Source organism: Ceratotherium simum, chromosome X (genome assembly GCF_057802395.1).
Source record: "Ceratotherium simum simum isolate JZ-2026a chromosome X, ASM5780239v1, whole genome shotgun sequence".
NCBI lineage: Eukaryota > Metazoa > Chordata > Mammalia > Perissodactyla > Rhinocerotidae > Ceratotherium > Ceratotherium simum.
The window spans coordinates 96,272,987-96,295,431 of record NC_141940.1 but is presented as its reverse complement, the minus strand read 5'-3'; the positions used below and the strand labels follow the sequence as shown (position 1 = coordinate 96,295,431).

The 22,445-nt window shown below is 38.8% G+C and overlaps 1 protein-coding gene across 4 annotated transcripts in view; it reads right to left on the bottom strand.

The window, feature by feature from the left end:
• Positions 1–1,063: 1,063 nt before the first annotated feature.
• The window catches only part of MED14 (mediator complex subunit 14), a 67,367-nt gene continuing 45,985 nt past the window's right edge, over positions 1,064–22,445 (bottom strand). The window contains exons 20-31 of one of the 4 annotated variants that reach the window (XM_004435028.3): positions 21,184–21,336; positions 20,592–20,861; positions 16,995–17,135; positions 15,291–15,402; positions 12,431–12,562; positions 10,394–10,576; positions 9,236–9,471; positions 6,818–6,997; positions 6,620–6,727; positions 5,070–5,195; positions 4,491–4,683; positions 1,064–1,676 (exon numbers count right to left, since the gene is read on the bottom strand). In XM_004435028.3, the coding sequence (XP_004435085.1) occupies positions 1,603–1,676; positions 4,491–4,683; positions 5,070–5,195; positions 6,620–6,727; positions 6,818–6,997; positions 9,236–9,471; positions 10,394–10,576; positions 12,431–12,562; positions 15,291–15,402; positions 16,995–17,135; positions 20,592–20,861; positions 21,184–21,336 (1,908 nt within the window). In that variant the 3' untranslated portion in view covers positions 1,064–1,602. The remainder of the gene's footprint in view (positions 1,677–4,490; positions 4,684–5,069; positions 5,196–6,619; positions 6,728–6,817; positions 6,998–9,235; positions 9,472–10,393; positions 10,577–12,430; positions 12,563–15,290; positions 15,403–16,994; positions 17,136–20,591; positions 20,862–21,183; positions 21,337–22,445) is intronic. The other 3 variants (XM_014791058.2, XM_087427793.1, XM_087427794.1) reach the window with 3 other exon arrangements.

The window sequence follows — 22,445 nt, the reverse complement described above, 5'->3', positions numbered from 1 at the left end:
GAAGGATAAAAGTTTAGTCACCTGCTCGTGACTAGGGGCAGAGTTGGGCAAGAAGCAGCAGATGAATGCAGAAGATATAGAAGAAAGGCAAAGAAGGCCTCAACTCTGACCAGAAATGAGCGGAGAATCAAGCAAAGTTGAGAACAGATATGATACAGCTGCAGTGAGATGCTTGAAACTACAATTTGGTAGTTGACAGTTACAGAAGCTCAAATCAGCTTAAAATGGATTTAGACAAAGCATCTAAAATTTACTGGAGAACCAATGTCACAGTGATCGGATAACTCGGCATGGTATTATTATTTTAAAAACTTTCCCAAATAACATCGTCACCAGAAGACCTTTGCTTCCAATCATGTTCTTTGAAGCTTAAAAAAGTCCCTGACTGACTGGGAGAGACAATACAGTGCTCCAAACAGAAACTCTGCTGAGATGTGTCAGTACCAGAATCTCCATTTGACCCTGGATAGGCACTGGATCTTGGATTCTTCAAAGTGAGAGGACTGCACCAGGTTTCTTCCAAGCAAAATATTTTATCGTTTTGTTGACAATGAATTAAACCGGGATTGTTTAGAACAACCCCAATTTTGGTAGGAAAGGCAAGTGGGAGAAGTTAAGCAAGATAAAGAAACATCATAGAAATTTCATGCAAGAGTAGAGCGTTCAAGTTCTTTGTTTCCTAATTAATGCTGTATGCAGAAGCATCCTGTAAACGGAATTTTACAGGATAACCGAAAAGTTCCTGCATCCTCAACAGATGAGAATGACTGCAGTATCTGGGACCTTTGATCAATATGAACTACTCACTGTCTCTTCTCAAAGACTGGGTTCTTTCTTTTTTATCCAAAATCCTACTGTGAAAGACAACCAAAGTACTAAATGTTCACCACCAGTCAAGTTAGGAATGTCTGAAGAAAATAAATTAACCTTGAAACAAAGAAGATGTTTTTGGTCAAATTTCAGACACGTATCATTAGAAATTAACTACTGGCCCCATCAGGTTAAAGATGAAGGGAGGCCCTGAAAAGTCTACAGAGCTGATATACACACAAGTGAGTGTCACTGTTTTTTTTAACCTAGTTTTATTAAATATTGCTTCTTTGGGATGTGTTTATAACAACTCCCAGAACATTTTCACGTAAGGATTCAAAGCGGTCATATTAAAATACAGCTTCAATATAAAGTTTATCACAGTTTTACAGTATTCAAAAATGACAGACCTGCCTTAAAAAACAAAACAAAAACCAAAAAAGGACTATTACACCCAAAACATAAGAAAACAATTAAATAAACAAGTTTGGCATTTCCATAACTTTATAGTATAAAACAGAATATTAAATCTATTATTGGCAAGCGGACACTGACGTATTACCTAGTTTGAAATGTGCCCCATTTAAACACACTATACAAGTTCACTATACAAAAAGATTGATGGTCTTTTTGATGAAAGAAGTGCACCCTGAAAATTGTTGCCAGTTTAGAATATTAACCACTTAAAGTCAAAAAAGTCCTTTTTCTTTTTTAAACTGAAGGCTGAATTCAGATTTTTTTGTTGTTGTTTTGTCTCATCTGTCAGCCTTCCTGGTTTAAAAACAATAGTGTCTATGGACGCCCACCAGGGGGCAGTGTAAGATTAGCCATTAAATCACGGACAGCTGCAAATATTGTGCATTCACCTGCAACAGAGAAAAATGGTCATTAGCTATTCGAAATACAGGAAAGATGATGTTAACACACCGGTGGGGGTAGGGGTAATTAACTCTAAAATTAGCAAGAACTTTAAAGATCAAAATAAAAGACTAAATTTTAGCTGCACAGACTATAGGGGATTAAGCTTTGGTGTTAAGTATCAAATGATATTTGGTTTGGCTTTTGTTTTTTCCTCATGAGGAAATTTTGGGCAAGTCCCAGTTAGGTTTGAATTTAAGAAGATACGCTTCGGGGCCGGCCCCGTGCGGTAGCAGTTAAGTGAGTGTGCTCCACTGCTGGTGGCCCAGGTTCGGATCCCAGGCGCGCACCGATGCACGGCTTATCAGGCCTTGCTGTGGCGGTGTCCCATATAAAGTGGAGGAAGATAAACACAGATGTTAGCTGAGGGCCAGTCTTCCTCAGCAAAAAGAGGAGGACTGGCATGGATGTTAGCTCAGGGCTGATCTTCCTCACAAAAAAAGAAAAAAAAAAAAGAAGATACACCTCGAGTTTCTCTATGGAAACACTGGAGCATTGGATAAGCCTTTGAAGTTGGGCTTCAAGGCTGCTGACAACTTGCTTATGCACTTTGACTCTCATGAAAAGATCTAGTTTATATTTATGCATTAGTTACAACACTAATGGTGTCCTTCTAATGTAGCCTTAAAGGCCAGATAAAAATGTCTATGATAGCACTGTCCAGTACAACTTTCTGTGATGATGAAAACATTCTGTATGTGCACTGTAGTTTACTAAGCATTTGTAATGTAGCTAGTGTGACTGAGGAACCGAACTTTAAATTTTATTTAATTTAATTAACTTAAATTTAAATAGCCACATGTGGCTAGTGGTAGTTATATTGGACAGTGCAGTTCTATGACATCTATTGGAGTTTTCTCCCAAATTTCAAGGAAACGGTCAACTTCTGGAGTTCAACATTAAAATCAATTAATGCAAAATAAAGTGATTTTTCTTAAAAGCACTTCACCAGTGGGAGCGAAGTGATGGGTTTGGGAGGAAAGGAGGGAGGCTGAAGTGTGGCACAGCAACAATCTAGAAACAAGATTTATTTGGGGGAGAAGGGAGGCTAATGAGTCATCCTCTCAATTTCCCCTTTGCTCAAAGAAACCAAATACCCTGCCTCTTACTTCTTGTAAATATTACATATATTTAAATATAATAAACGAAAACCAGTTGTAACTATTATAAACCAAAAGCTGGATCCCTTCCCTAGAGCATAGCCTAACACTATAGTGGCCAAAAGTGAGGGAACTGAAGCCCTCAGTTGAATAATGGCCTTTGGCAAAGGGCAGGATGTGCAGTGACCCTGTGCAAGTTACTGCAACCTTCTCTCCAACCACTGGAAAATTAAGGTACAGAAAGAAAAGGAAATCCAAAGGTTTGCCTAGTCTAAGGTAGAAATAAAAGAGCAAAAGAAAAACACTTCCAAAATATCACAACAATTTCTTAAATAAAAGAAGTTATATCTTTTTCTTTTTTAAAAACACATTTTCATTATTGATAGGTAGAAAAACTTGCTTGATCCCAATAGGATCAAAACATTCTTTCCTTTTAAATTCCACAAGACATAATAACGATAGTCATCTGCTTATGAAGGAATGGTGTTCATTAGCAAAGTTCTACTGGACTGCTACTTTGAAACTTCTGATAGCTTTAAACTTTGACTCTTAAGGACCTATTTTTAGCTGAAAGAAGACATAAGTCAAAGGATGAAAGCAGAAAATTGTAAGAAGTAGAAGTAGTAGTACAACAAAAGAAGCATACCCTTCTCTACTGTCCAGTGCATTCCTTATAAACTACACTTGAGTGAGAACTTGCCTATGTATACAATATGGGGAAATAGCTAAAAACACAATTTCTCCCATGATTCCTGTTTCTAGTAAAATTTTGACTGTGGTACCTAAAAATGTTTCAGAGAACAACTTTCCCTCATTTAAAAACAGTTCTGTTATCATACTATTCTAAACTGAAAGATATAGAGGACTTTCTTAATATTAGAAATATGCAAAATTTAATTTAAATTTAATTTCCTTAATATTAAAAATAAGCAAAATGGAAGAAAAGTTCTCTTTGCTGAGCTTTATGTTTTGTAACCAAAAAATTCAGCACTGCCAGGAGTTACATGTTAAGCGTAGGCTACTACAGTATTGAAGGGACCTTGTTTATCTGCCAGAAACATTCTGGTTTCCTTGAAAATGTTCAGTTTGAGAGCTTCCTTGTGCACTTGGTGAAAAGGTTCCCTTGCACCCACCTGACACTCATATAAGAAGCCCAAAAAGCAGTGATGCCATTTGTATCAGCTTTTATTCTTCACAAAACATTTAGAAGATACAGAACTTTGAATGATATTATTCTATTTGTGATCGAACCATGAAATATGAGAAATCAACATGCATTTCAACTTGGTGATGTACAGAGTGGCAGGTATTGATGGAAGGGCAGGAATTCACAGCCATGGAAAATTCTATCATCCTAACCTAGGGCTTTGTGGCAATGTGTGCTATAAATACAAGCTTCTGGCATTAGCAACTGGGTCAGTCCCAATAGTAAATCACTAACAAAAATAAAGTCCAGGCAGCAGAGACATGGACAAAAATGAAGAACCAATGAGAAAGGAAGAAAGCGACAGGCAGACATTAAGAGGGCCATGGCAACCAGAGCTCTATTACTAGGATTGGGGGGCAAGGTGGGTAAAGAGGGAGCAGAGGGGGAAAGGGGAAATCTCTCAAAAGAACTTTTATAACATATATGCAATAAAATACCATCTACTCGTCATGTACCTTGTCGCGGTGGGTTCATCTCTGCAAACCTCTTCAGAATGTTGCTGACCATCATGGGAGCAGCAACAGAAGAGTTCTGCTGTCTGGGAATGTCTGCCTGCTGGGTTGTACCTGAAGCCATGTCATAAATGATTGGAACTATAATACTAACAGGTTCTTGGGGAGGGACTGATGTTTTCTGAGTTAGTTGAAGCTGCAGACACACAACACACACAAAGAGAATAAAAACATCGTTAAGAAAATAAAACATTTGACTAAATTTATCAAAGGTACTATCATTTACTCTACTGTCAGATTAAGATATATCAAGCAAAAGAAAATTAAATATGACAAGAACAGTGACAAACAACTGAATATTATGACTAAGATGCAACTGCGTCACACAATTATCTAGTTCAAGTCTGTCATTACTAAAGGAACCAGGATTACATGAAGTCTAAACTGACAATTAAGGCATCTGGGCCTATGTTTGGCAGCAACAGATAATTTCTGCAGTTATCCAAAAGTTGCTCTATTATCCTCACGTGGCTTTTTCCTCAGAAGCTCTGCACACACACACACATGCCGGGTGGTACTTACAAAAAATAGCATTTTGGATTTCAGCACCACAGCAGGCGTCCCAGGAGGTGCAATCGGCGGTGCGCTGGGAGGGATCGTTAGGCAAAACTGAACGTTCCATTTTAGCTGTGTTGCCTGGTCAGGAAACTGTTTTGAAAAAAAAAAATCATGGTAAAATGATATGAAAATTTAAAATTATACTGTAGTATAGGAGTCTGAAAGGTTAGAAAGAATTTTATTTTATACTCAATTATCAACAGAACATAAAGATGATAATCTACATTTTTTCAAAGGAAATATATATGTGAAGTTACTGAGAAGTCAACTGGATTTATGTGATAAGTTCCCCTTCCTTCCCTCCCACTTCATTAATTCCCAAGGCCTATGGCTTCTGCTTCCATAGCATCTCTGACATCTGTTCCCTCCTCTCTATTTTCACTGATGCCACCAGGCTCAGGGCTTCATAACTTCTCCTGTGGCCCCCTAATGGTTCCAGTCCCTTTCAATGGCTGCCTCTTCCAGTCCATCCTTATATCACTGCCAGACAAATGTCCTAAAGCATGGTTCTAATCTAGCTGACAAACGTTCAGTGACATGCAGTGACACATGCTGTTCTCCCACCCCCACCCGACCAGGACCAAGACCTGGCATTCAAGGCCCTTCTTAACTGGTGCCAATCTAGACTTACCAGTCTCATTTCCAACTCCTTCACTAAAACATACTAAACTGTGTTAGTAATTTTAAATTATATTCACTGGTGCTTTTCTAGCCACATAAATCCTTTAAAAACTCAAATGGATTTCTTTTGGATATAAATTACCTTTCCCATAGCCTATCAGATTAGAAGCCTAATGTTTAGACTATTAGCAAAGGAACATTGCTGTCCCAATATTAACAGTAAAACACCAACTGAGAAAAGGAGAGAGCTATTTGGAACTACCCCAAGCAATACTAGAAACATTAAGATGAAAGGATTGTGAGATTGGAAAAATATAATCAGCTGCCACTTGGATTCCATCTATATAATTGTCTACTTTCCTAGGAAAGAAGAGGAATTAAAAATCTCCCGAGAGAAGATAGATTTTTCGATAAATGGGATTAGGGTAATTGGGGGCATCTGGAAAAGCTGGATCCATACCTCACATTTGACACCAAGATATATTTAAAATGGATCAAAAATTTAAATAAATAATTTAAAAAATGAATCCCTAACAGTATTAGAAGAAACAATGGGAGGATTATTTCATTATCTGGGAGTAGGAAGAGTATATTAAATGTATTTGCTTTTCTAAAAGGTAAGCCACTGGTAACTCGGGTTGCCTGTGGGGAGGGGTCTAGATGGCTGGACAGGGATGGGTGGGAAATTTCCCACTGTATCATCTTGTTCTAAATTCAAAAGATACAAGAGAATTGTGTTATTTATTCAAAGACAAAGTTTAAGTTAAAAACTAAGAATTTAAAAGAAAAATGGAAGTACATAAATGGGTGAAAACCAACAAACACTGCTCCCACCAACTCCAACCTCCTCAAACAGACCTGGCTATAAAAGTTTGTGTTTCTCTGTAACTTACCAGCTCTAGCTTCATAATATGCACACAGTCTCTGAGGATGTGTGTAGGAGCTCCTAACAGCTTGGTGAAAGCTATTAATGTATTGGCTTTAAATGGCGGTCCGGCAACCTACAGGGATAAATACAAGTTACTCTTCATTCTACCTTGACTCTTCTGTTTCATTGATTACAATAAAATTATGCATTAATAAACACATACTCTTGTTTCAAAGAATTTCTCCAAAACTTGAAGTTCATCAGGTTTCCACTGTCCTGCATTTTCAGGTGTCACTTTTAGCTGAAGTGTTTGGTTGGTTTTGGGACTAAGGGCTACTCTGCATTTCAGCGCATCAGTCTTAAACATGATCACTCCAGGTTCGTTGGAATTTATCAGCTGTAGCTACAAAACAAGAAGGATACATCAAATTAACATGTGAGACAATATGTAAGATAAAGAGAAAATGAAAATGTTGCTGAGAGAAGTGTTTCAAAAGGGAAACAACTAAGTTGATACCTGTTCCAAAACAAAGATATCTAGCTTTGATACAGTGAGCACCAATAACTGCAAAAAACATCGCAGAGAGAGAGGCAATCAGACATTACATGTCTCTTGATGGAAGACCATAACACCACTTATGAAATATTCTTGCAAAACAACAACAACCTTGAGCCTGAATTCAGTAGTTAGAGCTGTAGGATTGTTCATTATAAAAATATGGGGGTCAAAAGAACGTTAAATGATTCCAAAGGGATGCGATCAGCAAAATCCAGACTGTGAGAAATTCTAGAGGATAAATGATATGGTTTCTTCAACAAATAAACTGTGTAAGGAGAAACGGAGAGGGAACCTATAGTTTATTTTTTTTTGTGAGGAAGACCAGCCCTGAGCTAACATCCATGCCAATCCTCCTCTTTTTGCTGAGGAAGACTGGCCCTGGGCTAACATCTGTGCCCATCTTCCTCCACTTTATATGGGACACCACCACAGTATGGCCTGACAAGCCGTGCATCAGTTCGCGCCCGGGATCCGAACCCCGGCCGCCAGCAGCAGAGTGCATACACTTAACTGCTACACCACGGGGCCGGACCCCCTATAGCTTAAAAGGAACTTAAAAACTTGTTTGGGTTCTGATTCAGACAGTAAAAACTGTGACAACTTGGGAAATCTGGACACCAATTAGACATCTGATGATAAAGAAACTGTATTTATGGATGAAATGATGTCTGGGATTTGCTGTCAAACAATCTAGGGGGAAGAGCTATAGACAAAACAATATTGGTATGAGTTCACTGTTGAAGGTGGGTGATGAGAACATAGAGGTTCACTGTACTATTCTCTCAAATATGCTTAAAATTTTCCACAATAATAAGTTTTTAAAAAATGGCACATTAGAAAAAAAGAATAAAGAGTTCAATTACAAAATGTTAGCTGGATTGGAACCTTATGCTAGCCCAGGGGTTGGCAAACGTTTTCTGTAAAGGGCCAGAGAGTAAATATTTTAGGCTGTATGGTCTCTGTCGCAACTACTCAATGATGCCATCATAGCTGAAAGCAGCCACAGACAATATGTAAATGAATGGGTGTGACTGTGTTCCAATAAAACTTGATTTACAAAAAACAGGGGAAGGGCAGGACTTGGCCCCTAGGCCTGTAGTTTACTGACCTCTGCTCTAGCCTAATATGGTGATTTGCAGATGAGGTTCAAAGAGCTGAAAGCTTACATGGCATGTAAGTGGCAGAGGTGAGGCTAGATCACAGGTCTCATGATTACTATTTTAAATGTTAATTTATTCACCTGATGTTAAAACTTTTATTTTTTTTCAAATCTGCACATAAAGGTTGCAAAATAGCGTGGTGCCATCTTCGGAGTGGATATTTTAAACATTCACCATTCTGACTACCTCATCAACATATACATATACTAATAATTATAAACAACTAATTGTGTATTAAATACCAAGATAGTATGCTAAGGGCTTTATATGAAATATCTCTAATTCCCACAATTGTTATGAGTTAGGTAGATATTATCACCTACTAGTATCAAAATGGTGAAGAAATCTGCCCAAGCTCACACTAGCAGGTGGCATGGCCTGGCTACAAACCCAGGCAGCCTGACTCTAGAACTGGTGCTCTCCACTCTATCACCTAAGGGTACCACCAAAGGATAGGCTAGAAGTCTTTTTCTATAAGGGTTTGAAATCAATTCAATTGTTCATCTATTTAAAAAGTAGTTTTCATCCTTGTGATCATAAATAATTTTATTTCAGTAGAGACACAGACTCAAAGTCAGCCTGCCTGCAAGGGGATTTCAGAGGGCAAATAGTTACTTGTATGCTATTCTCTGCAAAGCCAGATCCTGGGCGCACTTGTCCTATGGTATTGTGGGGACCTATCTCCAGGTCCATGTTAGCCACAGCACAGTAAACTATAAAATGCAGAAATATGTTAAGGTAAGAAGGTAAAAGAAAATAGTGGAGTCCATTTTTAATGCTAGGGCAGGGTGAAAAGCACAATTCTAACAAGCTGGCTAGAAGAGGTGAGGGAATATCACTTTAGTTCAGATCCTATCCTGCAGGACAACTTAGCACTCGCCTTTGACAGTTTACCACTTATGAGTTCACGAGGTACCCGTACCGTTTCTTGTTGAATAATTCTTTGAAGGTGTCTTCTCATGATGACTGATCCAAGGAATCGCTCAAGCGGAGAACAAAGGTAACTACCTGCCAGGCCGGGCACGAGGCCTGGTGTTGGAGAGGGCAGCAATAAAATGTTCAAGGCACTGTGAGTGAGGATGGTGGGTATGGAGGCCGCCCAGGAGCGCTGAGGTAGTTTACGAGGTGGAGGCATGTTTGTTGGCATCGTTTGGGAACCTTTGGGAAGGAAAACATGTCATTTAATTTACAAAAACATACTATTTCATTGTTCTCTGTTTTGCCTTTATTACTAATCTTTGATATTCTAAAGCAATCCATACTGTTGTAGTTACTCCTTGTGGTTTACCAATCACGTATTAGCTTCCTGTTAGCAAACAGCCACAGTGACTCTCCTCCCTGTAGCCAGGTCCCTTGCAATGTGACTTTGCAGCAACTCCTTCAAGGGGTGGCATCTGTTTCTCTACCTGGCATTTGGGCTGGCCCTGCAAGTTGCTGTGGCCTACAGAATGTGGTGGAAGTGCGACGGCGCCAGCTGCAAGGCTAGGCTTCCACTCACTTTCTTGGAACCCTGTCTGGCCGCTAGTGAACAAGGCTGTAAGCAAGTATGACACCACCTTAGACCAATCAGGCCCCAGCCAACCCAGGAGCTGACTGCAGACGCAAGAGTGAGTCCAGCAGAGTCTGGAAGAACTGCCCAGCTGGGCTCAGCCCAAATTTCTGATCTGCAGAATAGTGAGCTAATATATGATGGTTGTTTTAAGCCACTAAAAGTCATGCAGCAAAAGTTAACTAACATATTTGTACAATTCTTCTGTTCTGTGTTAATTTGCATAACCTTATCAGTTAACTTTAGCTATCTCTTAAGGTCTAATATTGCAGCTAAGTTAGTAGTCCTAACAGACGTACTAAGAGTCACCTCAGAAGACTTCTGGGGGAGACATTTCTCTTTCTTACATTTTGCCTGACTTTGCAAATTAACTATCGTTACAACCAATTTACTAAATGGATAAAAAGTTTAAGTTAATAAATATCCCCATTCAACAAGTAGGTCATGACTTTCAAATGTGAGGATGGAATAAAATAGATCATTTGTTGGTTATACTAAAAGCAAACATAAAAAAATGTTGATGACACTCACTTGTTCCAGCTCGAGGGGAATGAGAAGCATCTGGAACTGGAGAATGTAGTGATGGGTTGGCTGGTGACATTCCAGGCATGCGTGTTGCTGGTGAAGGGCCGGACACTTGAGGAGACCCTGGCCAGTTCCCTGCTCGTCCACTTGGTGACACCATAGTGTATGGAGAACTCGGGTCCAAGGTTCCTGTAAACCCGTAAACAAATGGTTTTCAAAACCTGTATTTTAATAACTGAAAAATATTTGACAGCATTCAAATGCTTACACCTTACATGGTGATAATTTTATTTTTGCATCCAATAAGATATTTCACTGAAGCATGATGCTTAACATGGCACATCTGAATCTCTATTTTGTGCAGTTTATGTACTTTTTAACATGGTACAAAAATTAGAAAAATTAAAAAGACTGAGAAAGGATAAAATTTACCTTCACACAAGCTTCAACATGCGTAATATGTAACAATCCACTTTATGTTATATAACCACCCTACTATATGCTTGAAAATATTAAGCAAAAAAATCTCAAAGCTCCTTTAAAGGCAGAAATCTTGTATTTTTAAACTAACCCTGACAAATTATGTTTTCATTCTATTCAGAGAAGGCTGAGGAAAGGGAAATCTTCCATTTTCTTTATTTAGGAAAGGCTAAATTGACTAAGAAATGAACCAAGAATCAAGTTTTGAAAGCAGCAACTTTCTGAACAATTTGATATTTAAATTTCATCCTGCAGATACCTTTAACATATGATTTATACCCCTTGTAACCAAATGACAAACTGAGAAAATACTTCCACCAAATATCAGAGAGTAAATGGTCTTACAAATCGGTAAGAAAAAACACAAGCACACAGGCAAAGGATATAAACTGGGGCAGGCATAAAATAAGAAATACCAAAGACTAATGAAAATAAAAAAAAAGGTTCAACTTCACTAACAAAGAAATGCACACTAAACAATAAGATAACGTTTTTCATCTATCTATCAAGATTTTTAAAAATCATAATACCCCATGTTGCAATGATGCAGGAAAACAGACATTCTTGTATGATGCTAGAGGAAATTGGTACAGCCTTTCAGGTGAGCAATCTGCAATATGTTTAGAATTTCTCAAACCCTTTGAGATAGCAATTCCTCTTCTAGGAACTTACCTAAGGAAATAACCATGTGAGCAGAGATGACACCATTTTTAGTTGTGAAAAATGGAAACCTTCTAAATGTATAATAATAGGAGAGCAGTTAAAATTATGGTATGCCCAGACAAGGGAGTACTATGAAGCCATTTAGTATGGCAATGTAGAATTCTTAGTGACAGAAATGTTCCCACAAATATTAATAATAAAGAGTAAAATCACAGATGCTACACAGCTGTAAAAACTGAGGAAGCTCTTTATGTTCTGATTTGGCATGGTATTCATGATATATTAAGTGAAAAAAGGCACTGAACACTGTGTGCAGTATGCTGCCATGTGTGTAAAAGAGGGGGAAAGAACACTTACGTGTATTTGCTTGTGTATGCATAAAACACCTCTGCAAGAATGCATGAGAAATTAATAGCACTAAATGCCTCTGAAAGAGGAACGAGGTGGTTGGTAGAATTGAAAGAAAACACTTCACTGGCTACCTCTTCTATTCTTTATCTATTTGAACCAACGCAAAATAGAATTTTTGAGTTAAAAAATTCAAGTCTCAAAACAATACATACGGTAGGGTCCCAATTTTTGGGGGGTAGGGGTGGTATTTGAGGGGACGACAAGCAAACAGGTAGAAAGCAAGCGAGAGCAACAGAGATGCGAGCAGGCAGGGAAGCAGGGGGTGCGTGACAGAAAGAGCAAGACAGAGTGAGGGAGACAGAGCGAGCAAGTCCAAAGCAGACAGACTAACTGTTAGATCTTTGTGTGGTGGGATTAGGAAAAATTTATTTTCTTTTGCTATTTCCCCAATAAACTTTAAGTGCTAATTTTGTAATAAGAAAATAATTTAACAAAAACTACTTTCACATCAAACTCTTATGCTATAGAGATTTCCATGTATGGACTCACCATGTGGACTAGCAAAACTGGCCCCTGGTCCTATTGAGATTCCATGCGAGGATGGGGGAGGAGTTGGAACAAATGACGCTGGTGATGGGGCTCTCAAAGCCCCACTGGGGGAGCTGGCAGCATGCAGATTTCCTAATAAAGGAAAATAATTACAGATGATCTCGCAGGACACATACTATGTCCTGTCCAAGGACCCCAAGTTAAGATTCTCTCTACAGACTAAAGAAACGAGTAGTAAAGCTCCCACAAATAGCACAAAGAAAAACTAGAACAATTTCATTATTGAAAAAAGAGAGATCAATTCCATGGGGCCCAAATTCTAGCTCTTATATTGACTGATTTTTTTTTGTTTTAAATATCCAGTGTACTTTTTAATTCACTCATTCAACAAGCAGGCGTGAACATCAATTTCATGCCAAGCATTGCTGTAGGCACTGGGGATGCAGCAGTTAATAAGAGACAAAAATTCCTGCCCTCGTGGAGCTTATATTCTAGTAGAATGAGAAAGACAAACAAATATACATCAGGGTGTAGTAAGTGCTATGGAGAAAAACAGGGCAAGGTAAGGGGACAATATCGTGTAGTGGTGGAGGTGGGTGCTGTTCTTTATATAAAGCAACCAGAGAAGACCTAAGAAGGGGACAAGTGAGCTGAGACACAAACAAAGTGAAGGGTAAGGCATGAGGATATCCAGGAGATAAGATATTCCAGGCAAACAGAAGAGCTAGTGCCAATGCCCCAAAGGTAGCAGTAGTTATAAACAACAGGGGGAGGCCAGTGTGGCTGAACAGTGTGAGCAAGGGGGGAATGGGAGGAGATTAGGTCAGAGAGGTGGCGGGGAGGTCCCCAGATCACACAGGGACTAGTAGGCCACTCTAAGGACTTAGGGTTTACCCTGAATGAGATGGGAAGCCATTGCATAATTTGCAGCGGAGGAGTCTTAAACTAACTTCTGTTCCAAAAGGATCACTCTAGCTGCTGTGTGAAAAACAGCCTATAGGGCAGGGGGTAGGGGCAGGGAAACCAGTTAGAGGCAACTGCAATAATCCAGGTGAGAGATGGTTAGTGACTTGGGCAAGGGTGAAGGTTGAGATGGTGAAAAGTGGTTAGATTCTGGATAAATTCTGAAGATACAGCTGACAGTATTTGGTAATGTGGGTGTGAGAGCAAGAGGAGTCCTACATGACTCTTAACAGCTTTGGCCTAAGTAGCAAGAAGGAATAAGCTAGCATTTACTGAGATGGGGTGTCTATGAGAGGAGCTGCACAGGGCAGGGTCAGGGGGTTAGTTCCAGAGGAGCTTAGTTTCGGCCATGCTGAGTTTCTGATGTTGACTAGATATCGACAAGCAAATGCTGAACAGATAGCTGGAAAATGGGACTCCAGTTCACGGGAGAGGCCTAGATGAGAGATATAAAAAACTGGGAGACATGAACTTAAAGATGGTATTTAGCCACAGGACTAGTTTTAATTTAGGATTATGAAAGGGGGACCTACAGCTACCAAAACTATGGATAAATGCAACATTAAAATACTTGCTACATTACCATAACTATCCTCAATATCAGCAGGTTTCAAATTCTCTACTATGTAAGAGAATTTCACATTTTTTTATGTTCTACAATACCTAATGCAGTGCCTTACATTTAATAAATGTTAATCAACTTGATTAACCTTTAAGTATTATATTTACATATTTACCTGCATGACCTAGACAAGTGACTTAACTTCTCCATGCCTCAGTTTTCCTCTATAAAATGGGGATAATAATAGGACCTACACCATGGGTTTGCTGCGGGGATTAAATGAGTAAAGTGCTTACAACAGGGCTTGGCACACAGTAAGCACTATATATCTGTCTGCTATTGTAATTATTTCAGAATAATTATTTCTCCTTCCTTCTATGCCAAACCAGTCTCAACTCATATCCTGGAAACACACTCCCCACCTTGGGTTCTATGACCCTGTTTCTCCTGTTTTCCTCCTTGCTCCCTAGCTGCTCCTTCTCAGGTTCCAACACCACTGACTGCCAGTGCTCCTCAGGGGCTGAGCTCACCCACCCACTCGGGCTTCAGCGACCTTCAATGACATGGCAACAACTTCCAAGTCTTCATCTGTGGTCTAACCATCTGATGAGCAAGTAAGGGATCATCTACCCAAGAAATCTGACACCAATCTTCCCCACTTGATGATAAGCTCGATAGCAGGGCTGGTGTCTGTCTCACTGCTGAATCCCCAGCACCGTGCAGCATTTGGCATAGAGCAAGTGCTTAAGAAATACCAACGAATTGTTCAGTTAAAAGTAAAAATTTGGCATTCTCAAGCAATTTTACAGCGCACTTCACGGGGCTGCCAACAGAGCCATTTTGTTTCGACAAGCAGGCTGTGCACTGCCCAACTCTGGGGGGCAGGGCACCATTCACATATACCAGGGCTCAGCAAACATTTTCTGAAAGGGGTCGTCGTAGCGGGAAAGCAAACACAGACACTACATAAATGGGTGTGTGGCAGTGTGCCAATGAAACTATTTACAAAAACAGATGGTGGGTATGACTTGGCCCACAAGCCTCAGTGTGTCAACCTCTGACCACAGATCATGTGGTGATTAGCTCTTCTTGGAGTTGTGCCATGAGTCTGGCTCTGCATGACAATTCCTCCACTTAATTCAAACTTTTCAAAGTGCTCCTGAATCAGGAACAAAGATTTCATAACTCTGCCATAATGAATGAATGGCAAATATCTAGCCACAGACTAGAAAAGTTCTCTCTGAAGTCTAAGGCTACATGTGTAGTGCTTCTCAGTGGGTGTGTGTATTTTGGTTTTGAAAGTTGAACATGACAAGAGAATAAGTAATATCTTACCTGGAGACTGTGTGTGCATCATAGAGGGAGACTGGTTAACTGTGCTGTGATAAGATGTAGGGGGCGAAGTAAGAGGATAAGCGCCTGATGATCCTGGCTGTTTTGGAAATGGCTAAAGAGAAGAAAATTAAATGGTGGTAAAATACCCAACCGCGTATGGTATGCGAGTGTGGCTTTCCCTAATAAACAGCTACAGTGTTAACATTTACACACTTCATTGGTTACCAAATAGAAGTTGTGAGGTATGAAAATGCCTCATCAATATACAATCAAAATATCAAAATATACATCAAAATACCCATCAATAACACAAGTTTTTAAAAACACCCTCACTTTCAAAATGTTTTAAAAATAGCGACATCCTCATTCTCGACCTTGCAATACCATTGTTTATATCCCTCAAGATGTTTGTTGCTCATTTTATCTACCATATCACTAATTTATCTATATCGTTTATCTAACATTGCATTGATTCTAAGATAATTTTTTTCCCACTTTTTAACATCTCTGAAATCAGGGTGTGTCTTTCAATTCATGGTATGTCATAGTTTAACTGGCAGTGTTGTTTCTGGCAGTACATAAAAAAAAGTGCATCTTACATTTGGTGGAGTAATGAAAAACCCAGGACAATGTAATCCTTCCTATTCTATTTTTTAAAATTGAAGTATGAATCACATATAGTAAAGTGCACAAATCTTAAATGTACAGTCTGATGAATTTTAACAAATGTAAATGCCAAATAGATTAAGATACTGAAGAACATTACCAGAACCCCAGAAGCCTCCCTCATACATCTTCCAAGTCTTTATCGCCTCACCAAAGGTAAGCACTATTTTGATTTCCATCACTCAAGCTTGGTTTTGCCGGGTTTTACATTTCATATTAACACTGAATGTACTCATTAGTGTCTGGCTTCTTTTGTTCAACGTTATGTCAGTGAGATTCATCATGTTGTTGCATGTAGTAATAGTTTTTTTTTTCATTTCTGTAAAGTATTCCATTGCATGAATACACTCCAATTTATTCACTCATTCTACTGTTGCTGGATAGTTTCCTTGTTTAAAATTTTTTTGACAAATAACATTGCTATGAACATTCTTGTGTTCTACTGATGCATTTCTGTTGTGTATATATATAAGAGTAGAATTGTTAAATCACATGTATGAATAATGTTCAGCTTTAGCATTCTGGAATATTGCTAAACACCACTGCAAGGTAGTTGTACCATTTTACACACTCTTCAGTAGCAAATGAGAGTTTCAGTTGCTCCTAATACCAAATGTTGGGAAGGATTATCAATTTTTTTCTTAAAGCCATTTCTGTGGGTATGGAGTATCATCTCACTGTGCTTTTAATCTGTATTTCTGTGATGCCAAAGGATGTTGAACAACTTTTTTGTGCTTACTGGCCATTTGGACATCCTCTTTTGTGATCACATGGGTGATCAGCTGACATCATTTTAAGTGCGTGAGTCTGAGGTAAATGCTATTTCCGGTATGGTTAATGCTATTTCTGGTTCTATTCACTTCCCATCACCAGAAGCCTTCTCCTCACCTCCCTCTGTCACTATATTTTCATATGGATTTCCTGGGCATCTTGAGCCCACCAACGACCTCACTGCCTTTCAACAAAGAAGCCCAGACACCTGTAGAACCTGTTAATTACACAAATGCGATACCATTTGGAATTTCAGCTAGACATCACCTGTTGCTGGGGTGGCGGCTGGAGTTGTGAGATTAAAGAATCCATCATATCTCCTCCTATGGGAGAAGGGGGATTATCATCCTCATTTACAGACCTTCTTCGAGCATCCTGATTGCTGTCAACAAACATATTCAGGAATGTCTATGGATATAAACAGGTAAAATTTAGATTATTTTACCTAACTTTAGTAAGATATTTTTAATCATTTAGAATGTTTTAACAGAAAGAAACATATTATGTCCATCTCTGAAATATGTTTGACACATGGCCACTATTATTAGAACAACCTGGAAGAGATATTGATAATTTTGAAGGAAGGGGGGAAATTGAGGAAAACAGTTACCACCACAACAAAAACAGTATCTAAGTTAAAAAATCATATCAACTAAAAAGTATTGTGTAAGCAAAATGCTGAAGAAAGAAGTACACCCTGGCATCTCCTAACACCAGGTCAAGACATTTTCTTATTAACTTCTGAATCAGAAATGGGGAAAAAAATGAAAAGTTGTATGTTGGCCATATAAGTAACTTCAATGACTTGGAAAATTTCCTATTTAGTGAAGAGGTTTTGTTTTTTTTTTTTTGTGAGGAAGATTGGCCCTGAACTAACATCTGCCAATCTTCCTCTTTTTGCTGAGGAAGACTGGCCCTGGACTAACATCCATGCCCATCTTCCTCCACTTTATATGGGACGCCGCCACAGCATGGCTTGCCAAGCGGTGTCAGTGCACGCCCAGGATCCGAACCGGGAGAGTTCTCACTTTTTAAGCTAGAAAATATTACAGAGGAAAACTGAATAAAGAAACTAAGCCACCTTTTCCCTTTTTATCTTACATGACTTCAACCATCAAGAGTGGGACAGTCTTGTTTTATGGAATATGTCATCAAAATTAAGCAAGGCTACCAGAGTTTGTGTCTTAAGCACAGATTTTCTGTCTTTTAACACTCTCCACCTTCCCAATCTTCAAAAACATAGATCATAAGCTTATCAGAATCACTAGAAAGCTTTTAAAAGTACATAGTCTGATTTCTAATTAAAGATGATGGATTCACAACATACATTTCATCTTTTCCCAATACCCCACTGAAACTAAAAAAAATTTTTTAAAGCAATAAGTCACAAAGACAAAAAGAATGGGAGAAGAGAAAAATAGCAATAGATTCTGGAGGCTGCAGAGCAGATGGTTGAGTGGTAACTGAACTATTCAATGTGAGGAAATTGTATCCTAGGCAAGCAGTGGGGAAAGCCAAGAAGCAAAGCTATTTTCATCTCTATCTCCAAGACATGTAGGAACTGGCAGCACCAGATACCTCTGGAAATAGGGATGAAGGTGGGACCAAAAACAAGGACTGGGTGGAAGTCTCTTTAATTAAGAGACAGTGAAACCCTCCCAGAGCCTCTGTTAGTTACTTCATTGAGTTAGGTTGACCTCTACCACCTCAGCGGAGAGTCTCTGACTTGGGGGACTCCAGAATAATTGAGAGAAGGAGTACCATGTTAAAAATGGAGATTAAAGTTTACATATTGAATGTTGAGAGTACTAGTTTCCTTCTCTTATTCGACTTGCCCAAAATTGGGAGCCCAATGCATGCCATCTATGCAGAGACTTAGAAACTCTTCTCTTGGTACTCACACCACCCCAACAAAAAGACCTAAAGCTACTGACTTTGGGAGTTACCTAAAGAAATTGCCCAAGCAGATCATCCTGCAGTGAAGACTACAGTTAACAAGTCTCACCTTTAAATAAGAGCAGAGAGTTAAGAATCACTTAATATTTGAGGAAAGACACTAATACAAAAGAGATCCAAAAAAAAAAAAGCAAGGTGGATGAAATGGAGATTATGTAGGAATAAAAGAGGTAAAAGAAGATAATGTAGCCATATAGAACAGGATGTCATAAAATGAACATTTAGAAACAAAAAAAAAAGCTCTTGGAAGTTTTTTTTAAAATGGCCAAAAAAAAGGTCAGCAGAAATAAAAAATAGGATTGGAAGGATAAAATGAGGAAATCGCCTAGAAACAAAGAGATAAAAAACAGAAGAGGTAAGAAAATTAGAGGATAAGTCCAAGATACCCAACATCAGAATAGTAGCAGTACCAGAAAGAGTGAACAAAGAAAACAAAGGAGAATTAACAAACAATGCAAGGAAATTCCCCAGAGCAAAAGGATGTAAGTTTCCAGACTCAAGGAGCCCACTTAGTCACATAAGGTTCAAGAAGTAGAACAGGATTAAACATCTCAACAGTCACAATGGAAGCTGGAAAACAATGGAACAATGCCTTCAAAATGACCACAACCTAGAATTCTACACCTTGCCACTCTCTCAATTAGATGAGGGTAAACTAATAAAGACACTTTCAGACATACAAGGTCTCAAATTAACCTCCCATGTACTTTCTCCCAGGAAGTTACGTAGGAAGTATTCCACCAAAACAATGGAGTAAACCAAGAAAAAGCCGTGCAGTCCAAGCCACTGGGCAGGCACCACAGGAGAGAAATGAAGGAATTTCCTGCTTTACCATCCTTCTGCAGATTCCTAAGTTAAAACCGTGCAAAAGGTCTGGAGTGTTACCACTCCAGATTGGAGGTCAGAGGACTGTGGAAGAGATTTCTTCAAGATGAAACGGGGAAGGTATCTGATATGTGAACATACTGAGGGAAGAGTTACATACATGGGAGAGACTTTAAAGTTGAGTTAGTGATAAGTACAGAGAAAGCTAAGCAGAAAAAAAAAAAGGTAAATTAATAATTCCCAGGAAAATAAAACGTTGAGCAAGAAGGAAAAGTAGTCATAGTAGGCCTGGTAGAATATGTTTACATATTCATAATAATGTGAACACTGAAAAATTAATCAAAATTGCTCCTTAACCATATTAAAGGACAGGAGGAAAGGCAGACAGTGTATGTGTACTAGGAGCAGCCCAGAAGGGGGAAGGGACATGTAAGAAAGAACTAAAAAACAATTAAATCCTCATCTTCCATTGTGAGACACATAATACCCTCAACTAAGAAGTCAACCAACAGCAATGTAAGCATGCTATTTAGAGATAAGGATGTAAATACCAAGAGAATCAGCTACATAGAGTTGAAAACAGAGCAAGAAAATGGCAAGAGTGGGTTGCAGGGGACTAATTTTCAAAACAAGCCATTTGGAACTATCTGACTCAAAACTATAAGCACATACAATTGAGCTATCACACCAGAATCTCCAGGGATTGCGGCCCAGGACCCAACATTTTAAAAAAGCATCATAGTTGAATTGATAATCAAACTTTCTCAATTATCAATGATAAAGACTACTTTTAAAGTCCCTTAAAGTTCCAAATAGAAACAGGACTCTTCAGTATTTTCCACTCTACTCATCACGGGGTAAGGACATAAAGGAAAGGATATTTTATCATCTCATACACATAGGCACAGCACTTGATCAGAACTTCTAGCTGCTCCAGAATGAAGTTGCACAGATGATGAATTAACATGGCTACTTATTAAATTTAAATAGGAATTTTTTGCTTTTCCTCATTATTTTCCCCTTGAAGGGATTTTTAGAGATCATATTTATGTTGACTCATGCTATAACACTAAAGTCTGTTACCTTTAGTCCTGGTGCAGGATAAAAACCTTCAACTAACTTGCTATTATCAAAAAGACTATAGGCACCATCCCGTATTGCCACAACACCTCGACTCCGGCAGTATATATCAATGCAATACATGTTCCTGAAGGCCAGCCTGATGTGGGTGGACGACTGTGGCAGAATGGAGAAGCACTGGTAGGCAGTGTTGGTTCTCTGGGTCAAGCCCAACATCGGCACAGTGGGGAGTTTGTTGATGGCATTTAATGGAGCTTGAGTATCAAACAATACCTATATGGAACAAACACAGTAAGAGCAGCCAGTTTCTGTACGAATGTTAAAACCTCAGAATTTTCAATGTATAACCGTCACAAATGAGACAACGTCCTTCTGGCACATTCCATAAAATTTTCCCTTGAAGAGACCACAAACTAGATCACTGTGTGCACTTTAATCAATGAAAATTCTCCAAAAAGAGTGCAAGATATAAAACACAAGGCACCCATCCTCGTCATTTAAGACAAGTTAAGACCACATGATTTTTTGAGGAGTTTTACATGAGACACTAACACGGACTGAGACTTATTTTTAAACAGAAAATAAACTTAATTACCTGTAATAACTGAACCACATTTGGTGTTTTGTTGAACATTTCTTGAAGCTGATGGAGAATGGTATTGTGACAGTTACTGCAACCCGAGTTTGGGCCAACAGTTCCCAAAGAAATGTGAAATTTCTGATGTATAGAATTCCATTGGATACTAATCTAAATCAAAGAGATTACATGTTTCAGAAAGTGAGGACATAACAGATTCAAGTAGAAGAAAAAAATAATGTTTAAACAGTAAGGCAAAATGCCAAAGATCTAAATGAGGTCTTTTTTGAAAGCAACTAATAAGGCTGGACTCTGCAAACTCCACATATGTTGTTACTATGGACCAGTACATTCTAGTAAATAAAACAGAAAGAGAAGGCGCTAAAGAAAAAATTTTGATTAAACTTTATTTGAAAATTATCATTGGTGTTTCTTACTTTTCATTTTTCTCTTGAAGTGAAGAGCCGTTACTCTCTTAGTAAGCACTGTCATAAAGGGAAAGGAAGCCGTCCCCAACACAGACACCTTCAGTTAACATATTTTAAAACACTCCAGTAATTTCTGATATTACTTGATGTGGAAGAGTCCAGAGAGAAGCCAGAAAGCTGAGGTTTTATACTAAATTTCTAGGGCTTTATATATGGGGTGGTGAAAAAATAAGGAACCATGGATTATGGGGAATACCTTTAAGATTAAGATAGGACTGGGCTGGCCGCGTGGCTCAGCAGTTAAGCGCATGCACTGCGCTACTGGCGGCCTGGGTTCGGATCCCGGGCACGCACCGACGCACCGCTTCTCCGGCCATGCTGAGGCCGCGTCCCACATACAGCAACTAGAGGGATGTGCAACTATGACATACAACTATCTACTGGGGCTTTGGGGGAAAAAAAAGGAGGAGGATTGGCAATAGATGTTAGCTCAGGGCCGGTCTTCCTCAGCAAAAAGAGGAAAATTAGCATGGATGTTAGCTCAGGGCTGATCTTCCTCACAAAAAAAAAAAAAAGATTAAGATAGGACCAAACAATGTTAATAATCATGTGACCAAAAGCATAGACATACCATATTGTTCAAAACCATCATACATAATCTTTATTACAGTAATTACATTGCTAAAGAAGCAGATGTGAAATCTGTGAAGAAAAAAATACAAACACCAAAAGTACATTACCTTGTCCAAAACTTTTAAGATTATATACCCCATCAAAGAGGGTATTATTCTTGTTTTCCATTTTAAAGAGTTAAGCATTATAGTATATACTTATATCGAAGAAGTATTCAAA